The 25246-nt window shown below is 35.0% G+C and overlaps 1 protein-coding gene across 1 annotated transcript in view; it reads left to right on the plus strand.

Moving 5' to 3' along the window:
* The window catches only part of ADAMTS19 (ADAM metallopeptidase with thrombospondin type 1 motif, 19), a 275020-nt gene that overhangs the window by 170325 nt on the left and 79449 nt on the right, over positions 1-25246 (plus strand). Inside the window, 5 exon segments of the mRNA XM_010852422.1 lie at positions 8264-8365; positions 13897-14027; positions 14953-15125; positions 21164-21291; positions 25108-25228. Of these exon segments, the coding sequence (XP_010850724.1) occupies positions 8264-8365; positions 13897-14027; positions 14953-15125; positions 21164-21291; positions 25108-25228 (655 nt within the window).

Genomic DNA, 25246 nt, shown 5'->3' on the forward strand with positions numbered 1-25246 from the left:
CGATGATAAGGAGTTGTTTGGGCAATGAATATAGTATTATTGATAAATTTATTGCTGGTAAATAAATACTGTATTGTTGATAAATTTAGCATTGATGAATTATTGTTAAAATTGGTAAAGTTGAAGATTTTTACCATTCTTTCTTCCTATAAGTGGGTTAAAACTACCAGGAATTAAATCTGCCTCTTTTGCCGTCTAATCAAAGCTTCATCCTATTCTTTGAGTGTTAGTACTATGCAGTATGTGAGTCCATGAGTTGGATGGCAAATTACTTGACTGGATAATCTAGCTCTTTAATTTTTTCCCTTAGCACTACTTTTTTATGACTTCTTATTGATATGGGCTTTTATTTTTTAGGTCTCTTTCTCTGTAAATTACCTATTTACATTTTGCCCATTTTTTAAGCTTTCTGTTTTTGTTGAGTTGCAGGAGTTCTTTCTATATTCTATATTCTAGGTGAGACTTTCTTGTTACTTATAAAGTGTGTCATTATGTCACAAAGTGTGTCAAAGTGTGTCATTAGCTGTTTATACACAATGTCCTTCTACAGTTGTCAAGTGGTTGAATCCATCAACTTTCCCCACTAGGCTGTGCTATTTTTGTTTTTGTGTGTGTGTGTATTCTTTTTCAGAATATTTTCCATTATAGGTTATTACAAGATACTGAATATAATTCCTACTGTGCTGTACAGTATGTCCTTAGTGATTCTCTATTTCATATAGAGTAATGTATATCCGTTAAACCGGAACTCCCAGTTTATCCCTCCCTTTCTTTTCCCTTTGGTAACAATAGGTTTGTTTTCTACATCTGTGAGTCTCTTTCTGTTTTGTAAATAAGTTCATTTGTCTCATTTTTTAAGATTCCCTATGTAAGTGATATGATATTTGTCCTCCTCTGACTTATTCCACTTTATATCATAATTTGTAGGTCTATCTATGTTGCCACAAATAACATTGTTTCATTCTTTTTATGGCCAAATAATATTCATATATATGCGTGTATATATATATATATATATATATATATACACACACATACATAAATACACACACACATACCACATCTTCTTTATCAGTTCATCTGTCAACCGACTTCAGGTTGCTTCCATGTCCTGACTGTTGTAACTAGCACTGTGGTGAACATTGAGGTGCATGTATCTTTTTGAATTGGGACTCTTCTCTGGATATATGCCCATATGTGAAATTGCTGGATCATATAGTAACTATTTTTAGTTTTTAAGGAACCTCCAAACTGTGTTCCATAGTGGCCATTCCACTTTACATTCTCACCAGCACTGTAAGCGGGTTCCTTTTTCTCCACACTGTCGCCACCATTTTTTATTTGTAGAGTCTTTGATGGTGGCCATTCTGACCAGCCTGAGGTGATATCTCACTGTAGTTTTGATTTGCATTTCCCTAGTAATTAGCCATATTAAGTATCATTTCATGTGCCTGTTGACTACCTGTATGTCTACTTTGGAGAAATAGCTAGTTAGGTCTTCTGCTAAAGAATGTATGGTTTTTAAAGTTCATTATCTGTGACTAAATCTTGAAGCATATTAATATTATTATTCAAAATATCTGTTTATTTTTATTTGACTGATCTATTAATGTTGAAAAGTTTAACAGATGTGTTCAAATACCCAACTCTAACAACTGATTTATTTTTCTCTGTGTTTCTGTCAATTATTTCCTTATATATCATTTGGTTATATTACAGGTACATACATATTTATGACTTTTATCTGTTGATCTGTTTTTCTCTTTTGCATGTTTTATGGCTTGTGCTGTAAAATCTATTTTGTATGTCGTTAAAACCATTATCCTAGTTAATATTTATCACATTTTTATCTTCAACCTTTCCAGATAAAATAGAATCACAGATATGAGTATGGCTAGATGGATATGTTTACTAGAGAAAAGCAATCACTAGATTTTGTATTTTTCTATTTAAACCAATGTAATAATTTTTTGGCATTTTCATCAGCTAGTTTAACACTTTCTATGTTGATTTAAATTAGTTTTATAAAAATTTTTGTCAACTTGTTTGTGTTTTATACTTATGCTCTATTTTTTGTGATTGTGTCCTCTACTGCTTTACATTTACAATGACATTTTCTTATACATTCAAAAGTCAGACATTCTTTATATCTGTTTATGAGTATGACTGATCAGTTCTTTTTTCTTGATGAATAGTATTCCACTGCAACATAAACTGTTGTGTTTATCAGTTCACCTCTTAGTAGACATCAGTATGTTAGCTATTATGAATCAAGCTATTCAGAAGATTTATGAATGTTTATTTGTATATACATGTTTTCATTCTACATTATTAATACATTAACATGTTATATATCAATGCATTAGTTTTTTTTTGCAAACTCTGGGTTAGGTACTGGTGGCTTGTTTTTATAAATGAAGTTTTATACATTTAAAACTTCCAGAAGGTGACTGGAATACAGTCACCTTTGTTCACACATTTTCTTTGGCTGCCTTCAAACTACAGTGAGTGATAAATAGTTGCCACTGAGATCCCATGGCCCACAAGCCTGAAGTATATGCTGTATGGCACTTTATAGAAAGCGTTTACTGACCCCTGTTACAGCACATACTCTGCATTTAGTTATATTCCTCCAAAGAGTGTTTTGAGTTTTGTTTTCACAAACAATTAAGTTTGTTAGAATCAAACTGGAAACTATCTTATCTGCTGTGGATAGCACTTCATATGTTACATCAGCTCACTTTTTCCTTATTTCGAGTGTGTCCCTTGCATGCATGGTACAGATGCCACAGAAAGACCTAAGCTTCTCTGACTCTCTTCTTTTTGGGGTTTCCCTGGTGGCTAAAGAAGATGGTAAAGAATCTGCCTGCAATACAGGAGACCCAGGTTTGATCCCTGGGTCAGGAAAATCTCCTGGAAAAGGGAATGGCAGCCCACCATGGGCATAGAACCCTGGTGGGCTACAGTCCACTGGGGTCACACAGAGTCGAACATGACTGAGCAACTAACACTTCAAGTTTTGACAGCTTTGACCGCATCCGTTTCTGTCTTCATGAGTCTAAAAAGATGGCGTGTGTTACTTTAACCATTGTGTCATGCCATGACCACAATACTGTCAGATCAAAGCCACAAAGACGATGAACTCAACTTGTGCTGATTCCTTAAGCTCCCCTAAAGAGCTGATCTGCCTTTGTTCTACATTCTGAAACTACCAGAAAATTGGTTTTTGCCATCATTCCACAGTTTGTGTTTGTTAGCTACAGGAGGATTGGTCTTCTGGGAACTTATCCCACCATTCCAGAAGGGGAATATTTTTATCTTATATTTCTCATTCTTACAAGGAAAGTCTGGATCATTTTTCTTTCAAATATTTCAAACAATTCCTTCTCACTTTTTATTCTTTTCTTTGCATGCATGCTCAGTTGTGTCCAACTCTTTAGGTCCCCATGACTGACTCTTTACAACTCCATGAACTGCAGCATGCCAGGCTCCTCTGCCCTTCACTATTTCCCAGAGTTTGCTCAGATTCATGTCCATTGAGTTGGTGATGCTATCTAACCATCTCATCGTCTGCTTCCCCCTTCTTTTGCCTTCACCACCACCTGGGATTCATTAAGTATGTATCGACAGTTCTTCATTCTCTATATTTCTCTCACTCCTTGATTTTCTTTAACACACCAAGATGTGTTCTAATGAGGGGTCCTTTGAAGCTTGCTGCTACATTTGTTGGCTATCCGTAGACTATATTTTTCTTGACATCCGTTACTCTACTTCTACCACCAGCAATCATGAAGCATGTGGAGTGAAGGAAGTGAAGTAGACAAGATCGAATTTACTAAGCTGTCAGTGGTCAAATTATTTCTGCTAAGGGATAAAGTTTTTGAGATGTAAATGTGATAGATTTCTAGTATTTCTTCCTATTAAAATGTTTATAATAATGACTGAAGTTCAATTATTATTGTTTTATGTAGTAAATATTTATTTAGATTTATCATCATTTTTGTCAGGTTCACAAGTGCTTTTCAGCCCTTCCCTATGAGATCATACTCCTCTTGAAGTATAACATTTAGAAGTTCCTTTGGGGAAAATCTGTTGGTAGTAAACACTCAGTTTTTGTTTCCTTGAAGAGTCTTTATTTAACCTTCAGTCTTGAATAAAATTTTAGCTGAGTTCGTAAGTCTAGATTGACAGTTATGTTCTTCCTCTCTCTACTATGAATACATCACAAATTCACTTTTTTTTTATGTTTGTCCCAAGATGCCATCTTCACTATTTTCTTAATCTTAAAAGGAAACTTTCAACATTTTATGGGTTTTTTGGTGATGTTTGTTGTAGATTTTGATAGATGTCCAGATGTCCATTAACTTTGAAGGTGTTTCCTTCAGTGGCTAGTTTGCTAACTTTTTTTAACGAATGGATGTTGAATTGTGTCACAAGCTGCATATCGAGAGATACAAAAATCATAGATTTTGAACTTTGTATGTACTTGATTGTATTAACCAAATCTCTAATATTATAGTAGCCTTGTATTCCAAGAAAAACCCAACATGATTGTGATGGTACATTACATTTTTTTCATGGATTGCTGGGGATTCAGTTTGTCAAAAAATGTGCAGCATATTTCAATCTAAGTTCATAAATTAAGTAGATCACTATTTTCATTTTCTTTTCAAACTGCTGTCTGGTTTGGGCATCATGATGTGTGTTTATAAATATTATCTCTTTTTCTGTTCTTTAGATAGTTTATGTAAATTGAGAATTTAAGTGTTTAGATCAGTTCTATTCTTTGTGGGAAGATTTTTAATAATCACTTTGGATTATTCTGTGGTTACACAGTAGTTTCAACTTTTCTATTTCTTCTTGGATCCATTTTACCAAGTTTTTAGTAAATTTTTGAAAAATATTTCTCCATTTCATATACATTGTAAAGTTATTTGGTGTAAAGTTGTTCACAGTGTCTCTTCCTATTTCGGTAAGCCTTTACATGATCAGTAGATGTCCCTTCATTTTTTTTATTCTTAATAGTATTTATTTTTGCCTTCTCTTTTTTGTTGATTAGTTTTAATATTGGAGAAGGCAATGGCACCCCACTCTGGTACTCCTGCCTGGAAAATCCCGTGGATGGAGAAGCCTGGAAGGCAGCAGTCCATGGGGTCGCTGAGGGTTGGACACGACTGAGCGACTTCACTTATTATTTTCCACAAAGAACTACATTTCAGCTTTTTCTTATTTCTTCTGAACCTTTGTATTCTATTTTTTGAATACCTCTCTTTCTCTTTCCCTTACTTTGTCCTCTTTTTCATCTTTAATAATACCAAGGTGCTCTCTGATAGAAAAATTATTTTTGAAAATATTATCCCATACTGATTTACACTTACAGTCAGACATTACATTCTTGAAATTGTAGTTTGGAAGATAGTTTATGGACAAACAAGGAGTTACATGTTCAAGATTTAATTGCTGCTTCCATGCATATGCACTTAATATTTTTTATTTTAACATAAAATTTAGAACATGTTAATGGATCTATTTGCTATAAAAAAAATGGGTACACGTCTTCGAAGATAAATTTTATGATATCTATACATGGACTGTTAATCTTCCATTTAAATTATTCCATTGAAAAGATATAGTTTTTCATGTAAACTTTTTAAAAGCCTTCTTGAGATAAACATCCAACTTCATTTATGCTTTTAATGGTCATTTCTTATTATAGAGGAATAAAAAAAGAATGTTATATTATTTTTGTTAGTTTGTTAGGAGAAGCTGGATTACACATTTCTGTCCTGGATTCCTTTGCACAGCATTTTAAGTATTAAAGTTCTTAATCGACATATTAAGAGATTTCACTAAGTTGAAAGGAATATTTGACTCTGGCTTGTGAAACACACAGAGAGCATTTGCTTCTAACAAAATACACAACCCTTCTTAAGAAAGAGTTTGGTGTTACATAGCTCTAATATCACATATCTGAGGTTTTACACTTCTCAAGGTGAAAACAGTCCATCCCATTTCTTCCATATTTTATTTTTTCACTTTTGACAGTTTGGTTTGAAATCCTGAATCTGAGTTACCTTTCACAATGAGGTTATAATTTACTTACAGTAAGATCCCAGAACTATAGAACATAAAGAGGAAAGAGATCTCCTCTCTGAGAGATTTATTCTACATGACTGTGCTTATCTTGAAAAGCTGCCAAGTTTGCTTTTATGCTCTCAGTGCCTCAAGTGGGAATCAATTAGAGTACCTGCTGTTTTGAATAGCAGATAATGGTTGAAGGTCAGAATTCAGACCACCAACAGTGTTCAACAAGCAAGCATGATTTTAAAACTACAACATAAACAAGATTTGTTTTTTAGTTCAGTATGCATTGGTTAACTAACAAACTTGATTAAAATAATTCATGTTATAATACAACTAAGCTTTATTGAAAATAAATAAAGCAAAATTCTTCTTTGGTGGAAAATGCATCATTTGACCCCATAATTATAAAATTTTATTAACAAGATTGTCTTGGAGGAAAAAGAAAACTTTTAGGAACTAAAATCCTCAGGTTAGATATCCACTAATTCAAATATAAATATGTCCACAAAAGTACATGATAATCAGTTAACCTCTCTGCTTATTTTCAAGAGTCAAAAATATTACAGAGAAGCTGTTTGATTTAGGCATTCTTTAAAATTAGTTCCTGGATAAATTTTTGATGAATGATATTTACAAACAATAGTTCATATATTAAACTAAATCATATTCTAAATATAATAAATATAATGTTTATTAAATAAATATTAATAAAATATAAAAATTTTTAATTTTATTTAAATATAATATTTGTATGAAATAGTTTTAGGCAGAAAAACTATCTGTCACAGCAGGTAAAATTGTGTAAATAAAATATATCACACTCCTGCCATAGAGTATTGAATTTTTAAGAGCTTAAAACAGTTCTAAAATCTAAATTTTTAAATAAAGAATAGGAAAATAATATTTGGATATTTGTAACAAATTCAGAATTGGAGATGTGACAGACCTGCTTGAAAATTTAGTTTAAATATATCATCCCCAAAGTATTTAGTAGATTTGGGTCATAAGTTAATTTTAACATGCAGTGATTTTCAATCTGTTTTGAATACCACTGCCAGGGTAAACCTCCTAAAATAGCCTTTTTATCTTATCAACCTGGTTGTCAACTACTGAGTGGCTTCTTTTTCCCTCCAAATATGGAGTCCCTAGTCCATCCTGGCACTCAGAATCTGGCTTTTCTATCTTTAAAATCTTGTTCACTACTCCCTTCCCTTATGTACATCCTCTCATCTGACTGGTCTTCTCACCAGTCCAATTTCAAAGACTGTCTTTCACATTGACACTTATTCTGTCCTTATCGACCTGCTTGCTTCTGCCCTTTTCTCCAAATATCTGGATAGGTAGTCACACAATCATCTTCAAGATAGATCACTCTAGTTGCTTTAAGTATGCCACACGGATTTCATGTTTCTGTGTAATTTGTTAATAACATGCTTGTATCTCAGAAACATCATCCATCCTATAGACATAGAAAGTCCTTAAGAATGTGGTGGTTGTGCCTTTTTATCTATCTCTCTGGGCTGCCATAACTATAGAATTCTCTTCTTTCAGTGTTGCTCTGTTTATGCTATTTTATCCCAGTATTTTTGTTTGGTCCTTCAACTTTTCCCTAGAAAAAGTTAAATGTATTCTGGGTATCTAGGATGCATTTGTACTGTGGAAAATTGACTGACAACAGTTATGGGAAATGTGCCCACTGAGAATCCCTGTATCACATCAGGGGCCAAGGCGATGTAATGAAATAGTGAAGTACTAACACGGCAGGCGGCATACAGCAAAGCATAAGTGAGGACAGACTTTAAGATAGGAGGCATTAAATTGAGACCGTAGGCACATTACTTTGATTCTTCCAGGTTGGTTCATATAATGTGGTATAAATAATGATTCTTAGCTTACAGTTTTCTGTTGAAGCTACTTAATCTTGCATAATCATACCTGTTTTTATTTTAAGAAATTTTAAAATACTTAAATTTATGAAACATTTTATCTTTATATTAGTCTTCTCAGCACTATAAATAGGCCATAGACTATTTCAACTGTAAGTTTAATAAAGGTACTCAAAGGATATTTTTTTCAAATCATCTCTGATGTTCTATTAAAATTGCTCTCTCAAACCTTGTAGACTTAACCTCAGAAATGTGATGCCTTCCCCTTATAGTTATTATACCCTTGTTTTCAGCATGTTATTTGCACAGGGTTGTGGTGCAAGGTGGAAGGGGAGAAAGAATGCAAAACCAAACTAGATCCACCAATGGATGGAACCGATTGTGACACTGGTAAGGTAAGTTATTGGTGGTGCTATCTGAAGTATAAGACTATGAAGTGAAACTTAAGAGGAAACTTACATTTCTCCTATAAGTATAACCAGTGAGACATTTTCTTCTGACAGTTACAAAGGTATCTATCTTAACACTAGTGGAGTACTTTTATTATATATAAAAATTTCAGCATTTTATCTGTTTTCAGTTTTAGCACATGCCTGTTTTTTAAATATCAGCTGTATTTTTTATTGTTGATTATAACGGTGTGGAGAATTGGATATATGTATTACTTTAACAAAAATTAAATATTTTTACTATTAAACTTAAATATAAGTATTCACAAATTAATAAAAACTAAAATTTCTCAGGGCTAATTAATCCTTTAAAGTATTATCTTAGGAGAGCCACTGAGTGTAATTTTTCCTTGTCATTTCAAGCATCATGAATAAAATATTCTAATTAACATTTGGGAGATTAGTAAACATTTGACTGTCTTAAGTTGTTAAATGTATTTCATAAGGCTGTAGAAATTTATTAGTGTATATTTCCAGATCATTTCAATTGCTATAAAAATTAATTTTCTTTGACAAATATGAAGGAATTAGATCCCATATAAACTTATAGCTAATATAATCAAAATATAGTACACTAGTTTACATAATTTTCCATTTTTTATTCTATGAAGGGAAAGTAGAACAGCTATTACTTACTCATTAGATGTAAGATCAGAAAACTTGCCTCTGAAGACTATGAATTTTCATTACATTTGAAACAAATCAACAACATAAAGATTACTTGGGGTGAATTACTTAGTGAAAAAAATTATATAGCTAGTTTAAAAATGCATCCACATGAAAAATGGACAGAAATGGAAATCTAGCAATTCCACTTCTAGAATTTTGTCCTAAATAAGTTCTTAACACATGTGCACAAATATAGGCATGTTTGCATGTACACACACATGTACTTATGTGAGGATGTCACCTGCTATGGTGAGAAATAAGAAAAAACAAAATATTCATTGGAAGAGGAATGGTTCCAGTATAGCTGATCACAGAATGAGGTAGTTATATCTGTATTAACTTGAAAACATCTACTAGACATGGTGGTTAGTATAGAGACATGTCAGAAAAATTCATACTTTATATGGTACCATTTGAGATTTAGGAAAAAAATAATTTGTGTACAAATGTGAGTATACACACAGGGTTTATATATTTTTAAACTCATAGAAAGTGGTTTGAACACATAAACTCCAAATTGTAATTAGTAGTTAACTCTTGGGAGGGAGTTGAAATTGATGGATGGAATAAAACAATTGACAGTAAGGGTGAATGCAACTTTTCTCCTGACATTTCTGGATTATTTGACATAAGCCTGTAGTCATTTATTACTTCTATGATTTCTTTAATGAGAAAAAGAAAAATGTACAAATTAAGTCCCAGATAATAAAAAAGGACTAGAAATATTTTATCACCCAATACAATCAGTAAGAAAACGGTTTCTTGATAGAGAACTTCTGTGAAATATCAGTCAGTTGTTTACAGACTGCCAAATGTGTTTTCTGTGAGCTTATGCAGAGAGTCAGAATTTGGATTTGTTTTAAATTATACACAAAAGTGCAATAATGTGTGTATATTGGGCAAGCCTCATGGTATTATGCTGAGTAATTTATTGCTTGAGTCATAAAACTCTGCACCAGCAATAATTTTCGTCATCCCTGAAACACGAAAGCAGTAATAAACAGAGATAACCAAATATTCAGCCACACGTCTTCAAACATCACGCAGTCCATTTGTCTTACTTAGTTCTTCATTAGCAATTTAAAATCTGTTCATTTTTATAATCTGGTGTCCTAAATATTTTTCTATTGTTTTTTCTTCCAATATTTATGAGAATAAATTGCATTCTTGAGTTCTCTAAGGTAAACTTATTCTTTCAGCAATCAAAATTGTAATTATTCATTAAAAATAAATGTTTCATTTCCCTATAATTGTGCTAATGATATTCTCAATGGTTCTGTAATGTTTTATACATTGAAATAACTAATGAACGTCTTGGTTCCTCAGGCCATGTGGGCTTCTTCAACTCTCCATCTGTTCCAGCTGTTGTAGGAGCCATCATGAAAATAGCTTCCAACACTCTGTAATTGAGGGCTATAGGGCTAAAATATTTGGATGCTTGCAACCTCATGCTGAACACTGCTAGCTCAGTACACGGCAATCTGAGAAACAAAGCTGAGAATTTTGTAATGTGTTACACTCTAATGATGTTAATTGAGCTGTATAAGTAGTTCACCTAAGAGTATATAATTAAGTCTGAGAAGGTTCCAACAAGAATTTTATGATTCATAGTGATTTTGGAGATAAGGATTTATCTACTGTTTATGCACAGCCTTTTCCAAATTAAAAGCAGCCTGTTTTCTTTCTCATTTTCTCTTTATAATACTGGCATCTGTGTTTACATTTATATTAACAGAGGTCTGTGAGTTGATAAATGATATGCTTAAAATCAAGAAGTGTATGTTTTTTACTTAAAATATTTTCTAGGAATGAGAGGATGGAGAAGGAACGCTAAATACCAAGTGACTAAAATATTAGACTGTTTTGAAGGATGCTGCATAATATATTTTAATTATTTACTTTCCTAAGTTCTTAAGTGATGAAATTATTATCATCATGCTTTATTGAAAAAATGAATGTTATAATATCCTTAGTCACAAATTTACATAAGGGGGCAGTTTATTGCCTTCTTTCTTCCTCTTATTTCATCTAACAATATATATATACAAGAGGATTTAATTAGACAATAATATTTCCTTTGTCATTTTCAAGGACCTCTTCCAATTGGCTGTTTTCTTCAACTTTCTAGGCATATTCACATAGAAATTAGAGAGAATAGAAATATAGTCAAACTTTTTTAGGTCATGTACTGTTGCAGAAAGAATCTATATTATAAATTTCCTTAGCATTTTCATAGGTCATACTGAATTATTCAATATGAGAAATTTTGAGTTCTTTAAATCTTGTGTAATATATTTTTTAAAACTAAAAAATAGGAATGAAACAAAACATGCTACTAGAAAATTCATGAAAAGCATTAGGATCATTTTACATATAAACCCAATAGAATATATTATATAATAATTAAACAAAGCACTTAAAACTTTCCCCAGTGTTGAAACAAAGCTCCACCTAGAAGACACAAAAGCGGGTTTTCCGTAGTTTCACCCAGAGTTGGTTATCTGAAGTTAGTGGACTTTAACTATTATACTATGCTTTCTTTGAATTTCACCAATTCCGGGATGCAAATTTAGCTTGTATATCTGTTTCCATTTCTCTTCGTCTGCCAGACGTGACTAGTTTAAATGACATGCAAGTCTAGATCTGGGTCTTTCCCAGAATATTTTTAAGTTCACTGTGAACTCTAGCCCAGCCTTTCAATGCCAGCTTACCACTAAATGGGCAAAGAGCTGTGATACGCACTTAGGGGGTAAAAATAAATGCCCTTCATGTAGGTCAAATCTACTTGACCAATTGAAGTTTGGCAGGATTCACTTTGGGTTTTTTTTTTTTTTTTCCTGCATGAATGGCACAACATCATGAAATCCCTAAAACCAGTAAATTATTTCAAAGTTTTCACAAGGTTTGTTTTTTCCCCCTTTTACAACATTCAGGCTGAATCTTCCTACAAAAATCTCAGTTTATTTAATGTCAATCTTAGCATGTCATTATACTCTGAATTATTGAGGTTTTGTTTTGTTTCTTCCCAAACCTGGATGTAAAACTCTTTGAATCTGAAAGAGATTGAATTTTGTTTTAATTTTATTGAAATATAGTTGACTTACAATGTTATCTTAGTTTCATGTATACAGTAAAGTGATTCAGTTATTGCATATACATATATATATATTCTTTTTTAGATTCTGTTCCCCTTATAGGTCATTACAAAATACTGAGTAGAGTTCCTTAAATTTGACATTATTAGAGAAAATCTTCAGGAACTATTTATTACATAGAAAAGGACTAACTGGGCTCACACAAAACTTCGTAGCATAGTTTTATAAATTCTTCTAAAAACAGCATTTAAACACATATTTTCAAAATAAGTTTTAAAGAAACAGATCATTTAAAATCATAATAGAATTTTGGTGAAATTTCTGGAAACTTATTGATAAAATTAATATAATGATATATAATTTGGTGTTATTGGTATTTTTATTTTGGTTAATCTTTATTAAATCATCAGTATGGGCTATGCATTGTGCTTAGTTTCATTCAACCTCTGCTAAGTCTATTAGCTATATATGATTTTCATTCACATTTTGAGATGGGAAAACTGAGGATCACAGAATTGGTATGATTTCTTCACAATCCCTTATAAATCATGTTGCCACTGGTACAGAAAATTGTTTAGAACTAGTATGAACATCTTGCTCAACTCCTGTCATTATACAATCACTTATCTAAATTTTTAAATCTTTACTTATTATTTCCAACATTTTTTTTTGTTCAGTTAATTTTTACCTTTAATATCTTTGCTGTGATCATGATAGATCTGATTTTCCAGGAATAAGGAGAAATTGTTGTGGCTCAGCTGGTAAAGGATCCGCCTGCAATGCAGGAGACCTGGCTTCCATCCCTGGGTTGGGAAGATCCCCTGGAGAAGGGAAAGGCTACCCACTCCAGAATTCTGGCCTGGAGGATCCATCATCTGAATAGTCCATGGGATCACAAAGAGTTGAACATGACTGAGCAAAAAAAAAAAAGAGAGAAATTATAATAATCTCTCCATCAAATTCTGGCAACTATTCCTCAGTGACCACCAAAAAAAAAAAAAAAGAAAATTCTTTGGCTGCTTTTGTTTAAAATTAATGATAAATATAAAAAAGAAAATGAACACACTCTTCTCTTCTGTCATTGCTGTCTTTCTCATGATGGAAACTTAGGGAAAAAAGAAAGAAAAAACAATGTAAATGAAAGTGAGTCATAAGCTTTGTTTCTAATTGCAAGGAGAGAGAGTACCCTGAAACACTGACATTTCAAATAAAAATGGGTGGATTTGCTAATGTCTGCTTCATTCTCGTCAAAGACATTTGTATCTCACCTACCATTGATATCTTTACCTCCATTTATATTACCTACATTTATATCTTACCTACAAAATATGAACTTATTTTTCATTCTTCTCTATTAAATTATTGTTTTTTTCTAGAGCATGTTAGTTTTTCTTCCCTGGCTGTACAATCCCCACTCCCCCACTCACCCTGTTTCTGTCACAAGCACTGAATTCTCAGGGCTATAATACAAATACCCGTGTCCTATTTTTATGACAAGACTGTGTGACCTGACATGAGAGCTGGGAGAACTGGACCAGTGAATTATTACTGTGACATTAAGCACGTGCCAACTAATTTTTGGTCTTTTTCAATTCCACACGTTTGGGGCTTTAGCTGACCTGATTTAATCGCAATTCCAGTGACTCGATAGGCCAGTGAATGATTTTCCATTGTGCCCTGATTTGTTCACCTAAGACATAACTTTTGGAATAGTGGTGTAAGGCTGGAGAGTGTACCAGCAGGACCGCAGCACCCGGACTCGCGGCTGGAGAGTGGAGCATGTGGAGTCCCTGTACCCGAACCTGCAGTTCTGGGATCAGCAGTCGAGAGCGCAAGTGTCCTGGGTAAACGCAACATTCCTGGATTGGGGGAGGGCATTGTTTTCTTCAAGTGTGAAATAAAAAAGGTTTTACTGATAAACCATGTCAGGGACCAAAGACACTTCTTCAAACCCAGTCCACTTTGGAAGACAGAAAAGTCTCTCAAATTATTATGTATAAGAACTCCCTTTGAAGAAGAAAATAAGACCAACCCTCCTAAGAGCAAATAGTTAAACACCACACAGGTTGTTTTCTTGAGAATAAATCAAATAAAAAACTGTGTTGACCCAAGCAGGGAGACATGTTAGGAAAAGTACGTCACCGTTTAAAAGATCCGTGAGAGGAGCCAGTAGCTGAGAGGACTTCAGAAACGGAGGGAATGAGGGCAGCATGAATGTCAGTACAAGCTGAGAAGGATGAGAAAGCAAACTGTGCTGAGCATGTGTACAGACAAGGAGCATCCAAGACCAGCTTGTTTGGCTCCATCTTTCCTAGTGGTGATCCTAGGAAATGTGTGAGAGTCATTTCAGTTTTATGCTTTGACTTTGGTATGGGTTCAGTGGCCCAGTTCCTCAGCAAATGATTTTTTAAAATGTGTGTGAAAACCTTAGAAGCATCTCATTGGAATTTCTTGGCTACACTCCTCAACAGGAGTGTATTTTGCCCCCAGCTTCTGTCCTTTACCCTTCTATATCATTTTCATAGCAAACGGGCTTTTGTTTCTCCTATATTTTGGAAATTAAATGGATCAAATATTAGAAAAAAATACACATTTTTAAATAAACATATGGATTTCCTACTGTTACTAATCATTTAATCTGTCCACATTTTCAAAAGTAGATTTAATAGAAAGGATTATCCCTTATTAATACAATGCCTTTTGATTTTTTTTTAATGAGTAGTTAACATAAAATAAGATAAAATTGATTATTTGTACTATCTTTTCTAGGCTAGGTTCTGAAGCAAGGGATTGTAATGGTCCCAGAAAACAATACAGAATATGTGAGAATCCACCTTGTCCTGCAGGTTTGCCTGGATTCAGAGACTGGCAATGTCAGGCCTATAGTGTTAGAACTTCGTACCCAAAGCATGTACTTCAGTGGCACGCTGTCATGGATGAAGGTATGACCGACCAGATCACCACCGTCTTAATTAAGCGGAAGTCTAGGTTTGCAAAGTGCTTTTTACACTAATGGTAAATGTTGTTCTGTAGTTTATACTATAGGTATTTCAAAACTCTGCTTTTTCTGCCTTTATGACATGCCTCGGATGGCAAAGAATCTGCCTGCAACATGGGAGGCCCATGTTCAATCCCTGGGTCGGGAAGATCCCCTGGAGAAGGGCATGGCAACCCACTCCAGTATTCTAGCCTAGAGAGTCCCATGGACAGAGGAGTCTGGTGGGTTACAGTCCATGGGGTCACAAAGAGTCACTAACACTTTCACTTTTGTGACATATAATAACCGCAAGCACTAACTAAAAATATATTTTTTAAAGATGGAGGTATTATTATACACAAACAATTTTAAAAGGGTGACAGTACAAAATGCTGGTTAGGATGAAGAGAAACGATCTCTCATGCGTTGCTGTTAAGGTAAAATGGTGCAGCTGCTCTGAAAATTAGCTTGGCAGTGTCTCAAATAACAAAGCATGCATATTAGAAAACGCAGTCGTGGTTATTTATTTCGGAGAAATAAAAATTTACAACCACAAGAAAATGCTGTACATGAGTGCCCTTAGCAGTTTTATTTTCAACAGCCAGAAACTTGAAGCAATCAAAAAGTTTCTGAGTAGCTGCAGGATTAGCAAATGAAGGTTTATCCGTGCAGTAGGATGTTACGCAGCAGTCCAAGGAACACACTGTTAAGGTATGCAGTGACCTGGTGGATGTCAGAACGTTATGCAGAGTAGACAAGCCAGTGTCAAAATGCCACGTGCTGTATGATTCCTTTTTTTAACATTCTTGAAATCACAGTAGTATAGAGATGGAGAACAGATCAGCCGTTGCCAGGAGTTGGGGGTGGTGGTGGGAGAGGGGTCGAGGTTCCTGTAAAGGGGTGGCACAAGGTAGAACTCGTGCTCAGTTGCTCAGTCATATCCCACTCTTTGTGACCCTATGGTCTACTCTGTAGCCCACCAGGCTTCTCTGTCCATGGGTTTTCCCAGGCAAGAATACTGGAGTGAGTTGCCATTTCCTTCTCTAGGGGATCTTCCCAACTCAGGGATCCAACCTGAGTCGCTAGCATCTCCTGCATTAGCAGATGGATTCTTTACCATTGAGCCACCTGGGAAGCCGCCAACTAGAGATCTTTATATAAAATGCAGATTGGTTCATATCGCCTTCCCACCTTAAGCATTTCAGAGCCTTCCCATAACTGTCAGGTAAAGACCAAATTGCACAACATGACATGCTCAGCAAGACCTTGCTTTGTCTGATTCCTTCTCTTGTCTCCTACCTCATCTAAGAGCTTACTCTCTTTCTCTTTGCGCTCCAAATACTGCCCTTGCTCCACTGCTTCAAACATATCCTGCTTTCTTCCCCAACACATAGCCTCTAAATGTACCATTTCTTCAGTTAAGTGAAAATAATAACACAATCTTCTAGTCTCATCATCCTTTTAATAAAAGTTAATTCTGTATTCACAGATGCTTTGACCACAAACTTTGGAGTCCTCCCTTTCCTTTACATTCTCTTTTACTATGCGTTTGAAATATCAGTAAAGTCACATTACCCCTATCTTTAAAATACCTCCAGAATCTAATGATTGCCCAGTATCTCCAGACCTGACCCCCTGATATAAGCCACTGTGCCTTACCTGTGTGTTTATAGTAGTCTAACAGGTCTTTATGTTTGTGTCCCCATATCTCCTTCAGTCTCAATCATAGCCAGAAGGATACATTTAAAATATCAGTCATGTCACGTTATTCTTCCATTCTGAAGGCAACAGAATGAGTTTTCCCAACTCACTAAAGGTCCAAAGTCCTTCTAATAGCCTATGAGGGCCTTTCTCCCTGGCTTCCTGTTGCCCTCTTGCTTCATCTATACTTACCATCACACCCTTCCACCCACACTGGCTCCCTTGCTCTCCCTAGAATCAGTCCAGGGCCTTTCTGTCTTAGTATCTTGGAAAGTATTGTTTTTGCTGGTGACTCCTTCTGGTCTTTTCTTAAATACTGACTCAATACCTTTCAATACACTGCCTTATTCTTTTTTTCACATAAGCTATAGTGATCTGTCATAGTATTTTTATTTTATTAGTTTCAGTTCAGATCAGTCGCTCAGTCGTATCCAACTCTTTGCAACCCCATGAATCGCAGCACGCCAGGCCTCCCTGTCCATCACCAACTCCTGGAGTTCACTGAGACTCATGTCCATCGAGTCAGTGATGCCCTCCAGCCATTTCACCCTCTGTCGTCCCCTTCTCTTCCTGCCCCCAATCCCTCCCAGCATCAGAGTCTTTTCCAATGTTTTTCTCCCCAAATAATGATTGTAAGAGCAAGACTTGTATTTTATGCATTTCTCTATCTTTAGCTCTGTAAACAGTGCCTGAACAGAGTAGACAATAAATATTAAGTGCAAGAATGGTGTCTCTTTTGGGAAGTGACCTATCCTGGTCCCTCTTCTCACTGAATGTTCCTCTTGGGATGATCTTACTTATTCACTAGGTTTTATTTATCATCCAAATGCTAAAGGAACACAGGCATTTATCTCCAACTAGATCTGTCTGTCCTGAGCTCCTTAGCTGTTTACTTGTATGTTGCTTGAACTTCTCACTTAGCGTCCCGTTCATCTCTAACTCAACATGATTCAAGTTGAACATATCCCTTCCTCCATTCCTGTGTTTCACTCCCACCATCTGCTCCTCTTATTATTCTCTCTCACGGAGAATAACATCACGATTTGCCTCATTACCAAGCTAAGCTAAACTCTTTCTGCCTCAATCTCCATCTGCCTGTAATCAATAAGCAAGCCCTATTTGTCCAAACTTCTCTTTGTTTGCCAAGCATCTTTGTTCATGATTGCACCATCTCTGACCTGGATTCTTCAAACAGCTTTCTTACTGTTTCTCTGACCGTCCTCCAGCTCCTGCTCCTCATTTCAGACAGGCTGGCCTTTTTGAAGATCAGAACTGTTGGTCAGGGTGCCAGTGAGTACCCTTCCATGAGTCCCGTTGCTGTCAGGGCCAGTCTCAAACTTTATTGCCCGGTTCAGAAGGCCATTCTTGTGGCCTGTCCACTTTAACATCTTTGGCCTCGCTTCCATCTCCAGCACAGCCAGGCTGAATTTCATTTCCTCCCTCATATACATCATGTTTTCTTATTTCTGGACCTGTAAACATGCAAGTCTCTTGGCATGATATCCTTTCTTTCTCAGGCTTTAACCTCTTTCCCCTTTTATTTACCTTGAAAACTTCTACTGATTTTTGGACTCAGTCTATGTCAAGTACTCCAGGAAAGAAGAATACCTTGGTCTTCAATGTTGGATCTGTATATATCCCTTCCAAGTACTCCAGCAGACCATGTTGTTGCAGATTTAAATGTCTCTGTTCCCACTGTTGTCTGTGCCTAGAGTACTGTCTGGCAATTATTAAACTTCTGATGAATATTTGCTGCATAATATTTAAATATCTTGGGTTGACCAAAAAGTTCATTCTTGTTCCTGAACAAACTTTTTGGCCAGCCCAACAGTATTTTTCTTTGTAGAAATAAAATCAGTATGACAATTCATGAAAATCATCATCTGATCTTGGGTTAATCCTATCTCTGCCTCTAAGTAGCTGTGTGATTTGATAATATTTAATTCATTTCAAACCTGTTTACTCATGTGAAATAAGAAATAAGAAACAGTTTCCCTCCAGATTAAAAAAAAAAAAAGGTAGGATAGGGGGGAAATTCCCTCGTGGTCCAGTAGTTAGGACTCTGAGCTTCCACTGCACGAGACATGAATTCAGTCCCTGGTTAGGGAGCTAAGATTCCCACAAGCCAAGTGGTGCAGCCAATAAAAAAAAAAATCAGAGTTGTATGAGGATCAACTTAAAATACCAAAGCTCTTATAAAGTGTTGTTTATCATCAGAATGATCTATAATAGATACATCATTAGCAGGGTAGCACTTTTGATAATTTTGCAAAATGTACTAATCAAACACATCAGTCAGTCTATGATGAATAAAATACATAATAGTTTTTATGTATTAGAGCAGTATGGAACAAAATGAAATATATAGGTCTTATAAAAATGCCCAAGTCTTTGGCACTTGAGAATGGAAGTGGCTATTTCTGTTAATACACGAATCTCTGGCTAGGAGAATTATAGTGAACATTTATTTTTAGAGGGAAAAAAAAAGATGCATAGCTTTAGCATTCAGGTATTTTGCATGCTCTGTGCTGAAATTTGGCTGATATCCATGTTTAATGCATATTTTGGAAAGGGTTGATCTCTTAAATCAAGACAGAGCCTGCCTGCCAAGTACTGGCATGTTACATGGATCACTATAATGTCACAATCTCAAGGGTACACTCCAGGAAGGAAGATTGGTATCAAATGTTTATGTCATCTATAAAGCTAAAGTAAGTACAGTGAATTGACAGTATGTTGTAAAAGGAGAAATACAAAGATTTTTTTATCTGATTTCATGCTTAGAATGTGAATGAAATTTTTTTGACTAATTCCTTTCGACATTATTCATATATCTGGTTTGCTACTCTCTTCAATGAAGACTCCAGAAAGAGAATTTTATATATATATATACATACATACCAGTATTAAAGTGTTGCAATTACAGCAGCTGTTTTTAAGTCCAAAGATATGACATAGTAAGCAGTCACTGAATAAACATAACCTACTTTGAGGTGTGAGAGCACATTGAAGTGCTTTATTGCAGCTTATAATGGCATCTTAAAGGAAAATTTCAAAACCATGCACATTAAAGGCCATGTTCCAACTCCCCAAAATTATTCAGAGCAGTATTCAGAAGCCACATGTGAAAACTGTTTGAAATGTCCAATTCTGAAGGCTCATTTAACTGTCTGTCTTCTCTTTGCCAAGTGATACCCTGTTCCGTGCCTCTGGCTGTTATTTGGTATTTATAGAATCCCATCAGCATACGTGGAACTTTACTGAAGACATAAGCGAAGATCAGTGTCAGAGACTGTAAACTATTTTCCATTCTATTTATATGAGCTTAATAAACAGTAAAGGGCCTGACTGGTGTCAAGCCAATAGAGTAGTAATGTAGCCTGGAAATTGCTCTGAAGTTTCAGATTTGGATAATCTTACTACTGGTGTTACCAAATACTACAGCTCCTCTGCAGAATATTTAGAAATAGAAACAGCACTTTAAAAAATATTCTGCCAGTCTTTGACTGAGCCTGAAAGTCAAGTTTTTTGACTCTAATCACCCTCCTTTATTGCTTAAGGAAGCTCTGAGGAAGATTGCCAGCCATTCAAGAATTCTTTACCTAGAACAGTAAGTCTCACCCTAGTCATCATACATCCCAACATGCTTTCTGAGTAGACAATAAAGAGGGTTGACTGCTAGCTAGCACTGCAGCAGTTGGACATTCTAGTGCATGTTCTCATGGGATTGTATTGCATTTCTAAACATCCTCACAGTGGAAAATCTTATAAGAATTGTTCATCATAGAAGCTCTTCTTTCTGCCTTTAGTAATTTTTCTCTTAGAAATGCCAAATACATAGGATTGAAAATTAGTGTATTGGAATTTAGAAATGAGACATCAAGAAAAGCTTCGTGAATAAAATAAATCTTAAATAAGCAGAAATTGGATATGTTCTTATAATTAAAAGGGGTTCATGCCAAAAGATATAAGCAGAAATTGGGAGAGTGCAAAATATTTTTCACAAAGAACACTTGGTCTGTGTGTAGTAGAAGTTTAGTGCCAAAAATAATAAGTGATATACTTAAAAATAATTTGAAGACACAATTCTTAAGAAGGAGGTTAATATTCACTGGATACCTGTTTTTTCCCGGCATCATCTCATTTACTACTCATAATAACCCTCTAGTATTATCTACTCTAGTAGTACATTACTTATTTAGCATATTATATTTTTTACTCAAAACTATTTTGAAAAATAAAGCTTGAGATAAAAATACTTATGGATCGACTTTTATTCATTTCTTTTTATCCCCTCTGTAGAAAAGCCGTGTGCCTTGTTTTGTTCTCCTGTTGGAAAAGAACAGCCTATTCTCCTATCAGAAAAAGTGTTGGATGGAACTTCTTGTGGATATCAGGGATTAGATGTCTGTGCAAATGGCAGGTGTCAGGTAAGACTTTCCAAAAGGGTGAGTGTCTGCACTGAGGGAGGCTTGGGGGACCTTGGAGCAGCTGCACAGTATGGTGGAAAGCTCTGTACTAAGATTCAAAAGATTTTAATGTAGTCCTGCCTCAACTGTGATCTTCAGCAAGTCTGATCAACTTTGAAGTCCATTCTTTAATCTGTATAGTGAAGGGTTCAGACTGGAAAATCTATAATGTCCATTTCTAGTTGAAAGAATCTGACATATTTATTCAATAATGTACGTATTACAGGCCTGAAAAATTATGACACTTTGGGCATTTTATGTCAAAATATTCCAGACCAAAAACTCAAGCACTCCACTTCTCCATGTCTTGTGTCCAAGACTGAGCCATGTGGCAAAAACCTATAAAATCAGTCTTATTATTCATTAATGTTAAAATATTATCTACATTCTTGTATCAGCTGATTTTTAAATGTATATTCAATTTTTATTGTACTTAAACATGTCATTTGTCTTTTTGTTTTCTTTTTAAAAATAATCTCCATCTGTTATATGCATGTATGTGCTCTTCTTTATCATTAGAAAAGTAGTCATTCTCTTCAAATAAATAGCATAGTGGAAAGATCAATGGCTAAAGCTCTGAATTTTGCCAGTTACGGGTCTGCCACTATCACAGTTGCCTTCCCCTGGATGATAAATATGCAGGAAATTTAATGTCAAGTATTTTCATGATCAATATGTATATAGAGGGGAAAGGAGGCAGGACTGAGCACAGGGAGCAATTGGGCTGGCAGTCACAAGACCTCAGCTAGCTTCATTTGCTAGCTTCATGTAGTTGGGATGGCTCTTCAAAGTTGTCTCCATCCGGGGAGAGAAAACCAGACCTTTTTAACCCCTATTGTCTACTAGTGTTTGGATATAAACTGTCCCAGGGGATGAGGGGGCTATGACCTTGGGAAAGGCAGTTTTCTTTAGGCTAGGCATTTTCTTAAAAGGGATAAAGGTTAAGAGCCATAAACTGATACATTTCCCAGGCATGGGAGGAGAATGTGCATCCTTTAGTAATGAGAGAGTTATCTGAGTAGGACAACACTCAGAATCCATGGCAGCCACTAGGAAACTATATTCTTGGGAAAATCACTTAAAATATGTGTGCATCCATTAACTAATCTGTAAAATGAAAAAGGCCAGTGATCATTGACTTTTTTGTGTAATATACTCCTTTGAGAATTTGATAAAAGTTTTGGTTTCTTTCTCTAAAAATGCATGCCTGACCACACAAGCGCACACATACACCAAGATTTGAAAACAATTACAAACTCTGGATTGATCAGTCCATGGTCCAGTAGAAGTATATAGACTTCTGGGTAAAAACTTGGAAACAATCTGAAACTTAAATGGTTTACCAGCTCTTAGATTCTTTATTTTGCCAGCATGCTATAATATTTAAAGCATAGAATCATGCAATATAATTGGATATAAGAAACAGCCTTATAATTACATATTAATTTCCTTAGTAGCCTGGAATATATTTTTCATTTGATTAAAAATCATTGCAATTATTTACCTATAAACACTTGGTTTTCAGAGCTCTAAGTTGTGCAGTTAAAACTATCATCTTTATTTCATCATTTTATGTAAATGTCAGATTAGTATGACTTAAATGAGTTTATTTTTCAAAGAAAATTATTTTCCCAACTATATGCCAAATACAATAGCTTACATTGCTATGCTTTTCACTTAACAGTATTGTGTAAGCCAGACCTTTTATAGAGTCCCTAACTATTAAAATAACAGCAACAACAACACAAAATTCTGTGTAAGTGTTATGTGAGTCTGATGATTGTACTTAAAGTTCTGTGAAGTGGACTGTGACTTCTGATAGCTTTGGAATACTTCACCATTCTGGCTTTTTAACTAAAATGCTTCATTCAGTCTTTTAATATAATTAAAAACATGCTTCCTTTTTTTCTTTCTGACAGCTCTGTATACTGAGTTTGGCTGGAGTGTTTTGTTTTATCCTAAAATATACATTGACGTTGAAAGTAAATTTCTAAACTTGATGAGTAGACGAAGGAGAGCAATTGAAAAATAGACATCTTTCTCCTGGTGACCCAGTTGGCCTCCCTGCCCTTTATATCCTGGAAGAGCGTAGAGAAGGCTGTCTTCTACATTATTGTGCTATTCCCCTGTCTTCAGCTACCAGTGGTACCTCAGGCACCTACCACCAGTTAACCAGTGTTGTCTTTTCCAAGACATTCATCTTCAATTTTTGGAGTTATGTGGGCATATTTTGAAAAGTGTGGCTACTTGTAACTACTGATTACAAAATGTGAATTTTTTCATCCTTATTTTAAATATACATGGTTATTGAGCCATGACATGATGTCTATCCCTGCCTTTTATTTTAGGTTTTAGAAACATATACTGTCCCAGTTACAAGGGTTAGAAAGCTAGCAGACAACTAGGTACTCATTTATTCAATCATTGAACTACTGTTTATTGAGTTTATTGTATTTACCAAGAAAGAAGCTAGATGCTATGGGTAGAATAATAAAGGGGTTTCTATCATTTCAAAACCACTGTAATCTCTCAATTTGCTCCTCATTTGTACATGAAGGAGAGATTTTTATCCCCAGGAGTCGCTGGTCTTTTCATGGCTCTTGCTTAGTGAACTCTTCCCACGGCTTTGTTGTATTTTGAGAATTTCCTGTGGTGGCCACCTCTTTCATCCAGAATCATTCTATTTCTTCCCAGTAAGCTTTGATTCGCTGATCAGAGTTCTCCACTACTGCATCGCTTTGTCTACTTCTTGACACTGATATACCCGCCTTGACAAAAAGAAAGGATACCTTTTTTATGCAGGTTTAATGTGATTTTTGGTTTCTCGGGATATTCGTCCTGCAGCTGTGTTTTCTAATCTGCTTCTTCCCCCACCGAACACCAACCACAGAAAAAGACCCTAGTTTTGTTTCTATTTTATCTGATATTTTAAAATTTTATTTAAGTAATTTTAACTTGTTATAAATGGATGTATCATCAGTCAGTTTTGTAGCTTCTTCTTGATCAGAGCTAATGGTATAATTCTACCATTTATTTCAGCTACCACCAACATACTAACTTCTACCCTTTGAGTAAATATCATCTTTTCTGAATATCAGTGAGAGACCCATATTATTCACTAGAAAAGAGTCTACATTTTAATCTAAGAAGATGCATAGTTAACATAGTTAACATTAGCATAGTTCTTCTGGGAACATATAAAATTAATTATCCCACTGTTAATATTTTCTTACAGCAACCATCGGTTATAAGCAGTTCTTGGTCACTTGTGTTAAGATTCCAAAGAAGGCAGGGAACAGAAATTTGTTCATGAACTGTGATGAGTACAAACATTTATGTTTGGTTTGCACAAGTTAATATTTAATATTCAGCATTTATTCAGCAGCCTCTTTAGGAGTAAAGCCAACCATACGGTAAAACCCATCTGTTCTATGCTGAGTAGAATGAATCTGATCAATCATGTTACATTTAGTAGAAATGCGATTTCTTTTGGGGTTTATGTAAATTGCATTTGTCTCAATAAGAGTTTTCCAAATTACTTTCAGATGTCATTTAAGTTTTAATATAGGAAAATATAGTTTGATCACTGCCCTACTATTTGGTCACTTTACAAATGATATTATTTGATATAAGCTTGCTATGTTAGTTTGCACCAGCGAATGTGGAGTTTTACTAGTTTGTCAAATAGATGTGTCAAGTTTGTAGACTAGGCTTGTCCTGAAGTAGTCGTTAGAAAAGAAGCTCACTTTATGATGTACTGTCATTCTCTTGTTGCAGAAAGTTGGCTGTGATGGTTTATTAGGGTCTCTTGCAAGGGAAGATCATTGTGGTGTGTGCAATGGCAATGGAAAATCATGCAAAATCATTAAAGGAGATTTTAATCACACCAGAGGAGCAGGTGATTATTTTTTTTTTC

Source organism: Bison bison, unplaced genomic scaffold (genome assembly GCF_000754665.1).
Source record: "Bison bison bison isolate TAMUID 2011002044 unplaced genomic scaffold, Bison_UMD1.0 scf7180017864311, whole genome shotgun sequence".
NCBI classification, from domain to species: Eukaryota; Metazoa; Chordata; class Mammalia; order Artiodactyla; family Bovidae; genus Bison; species Bison bison.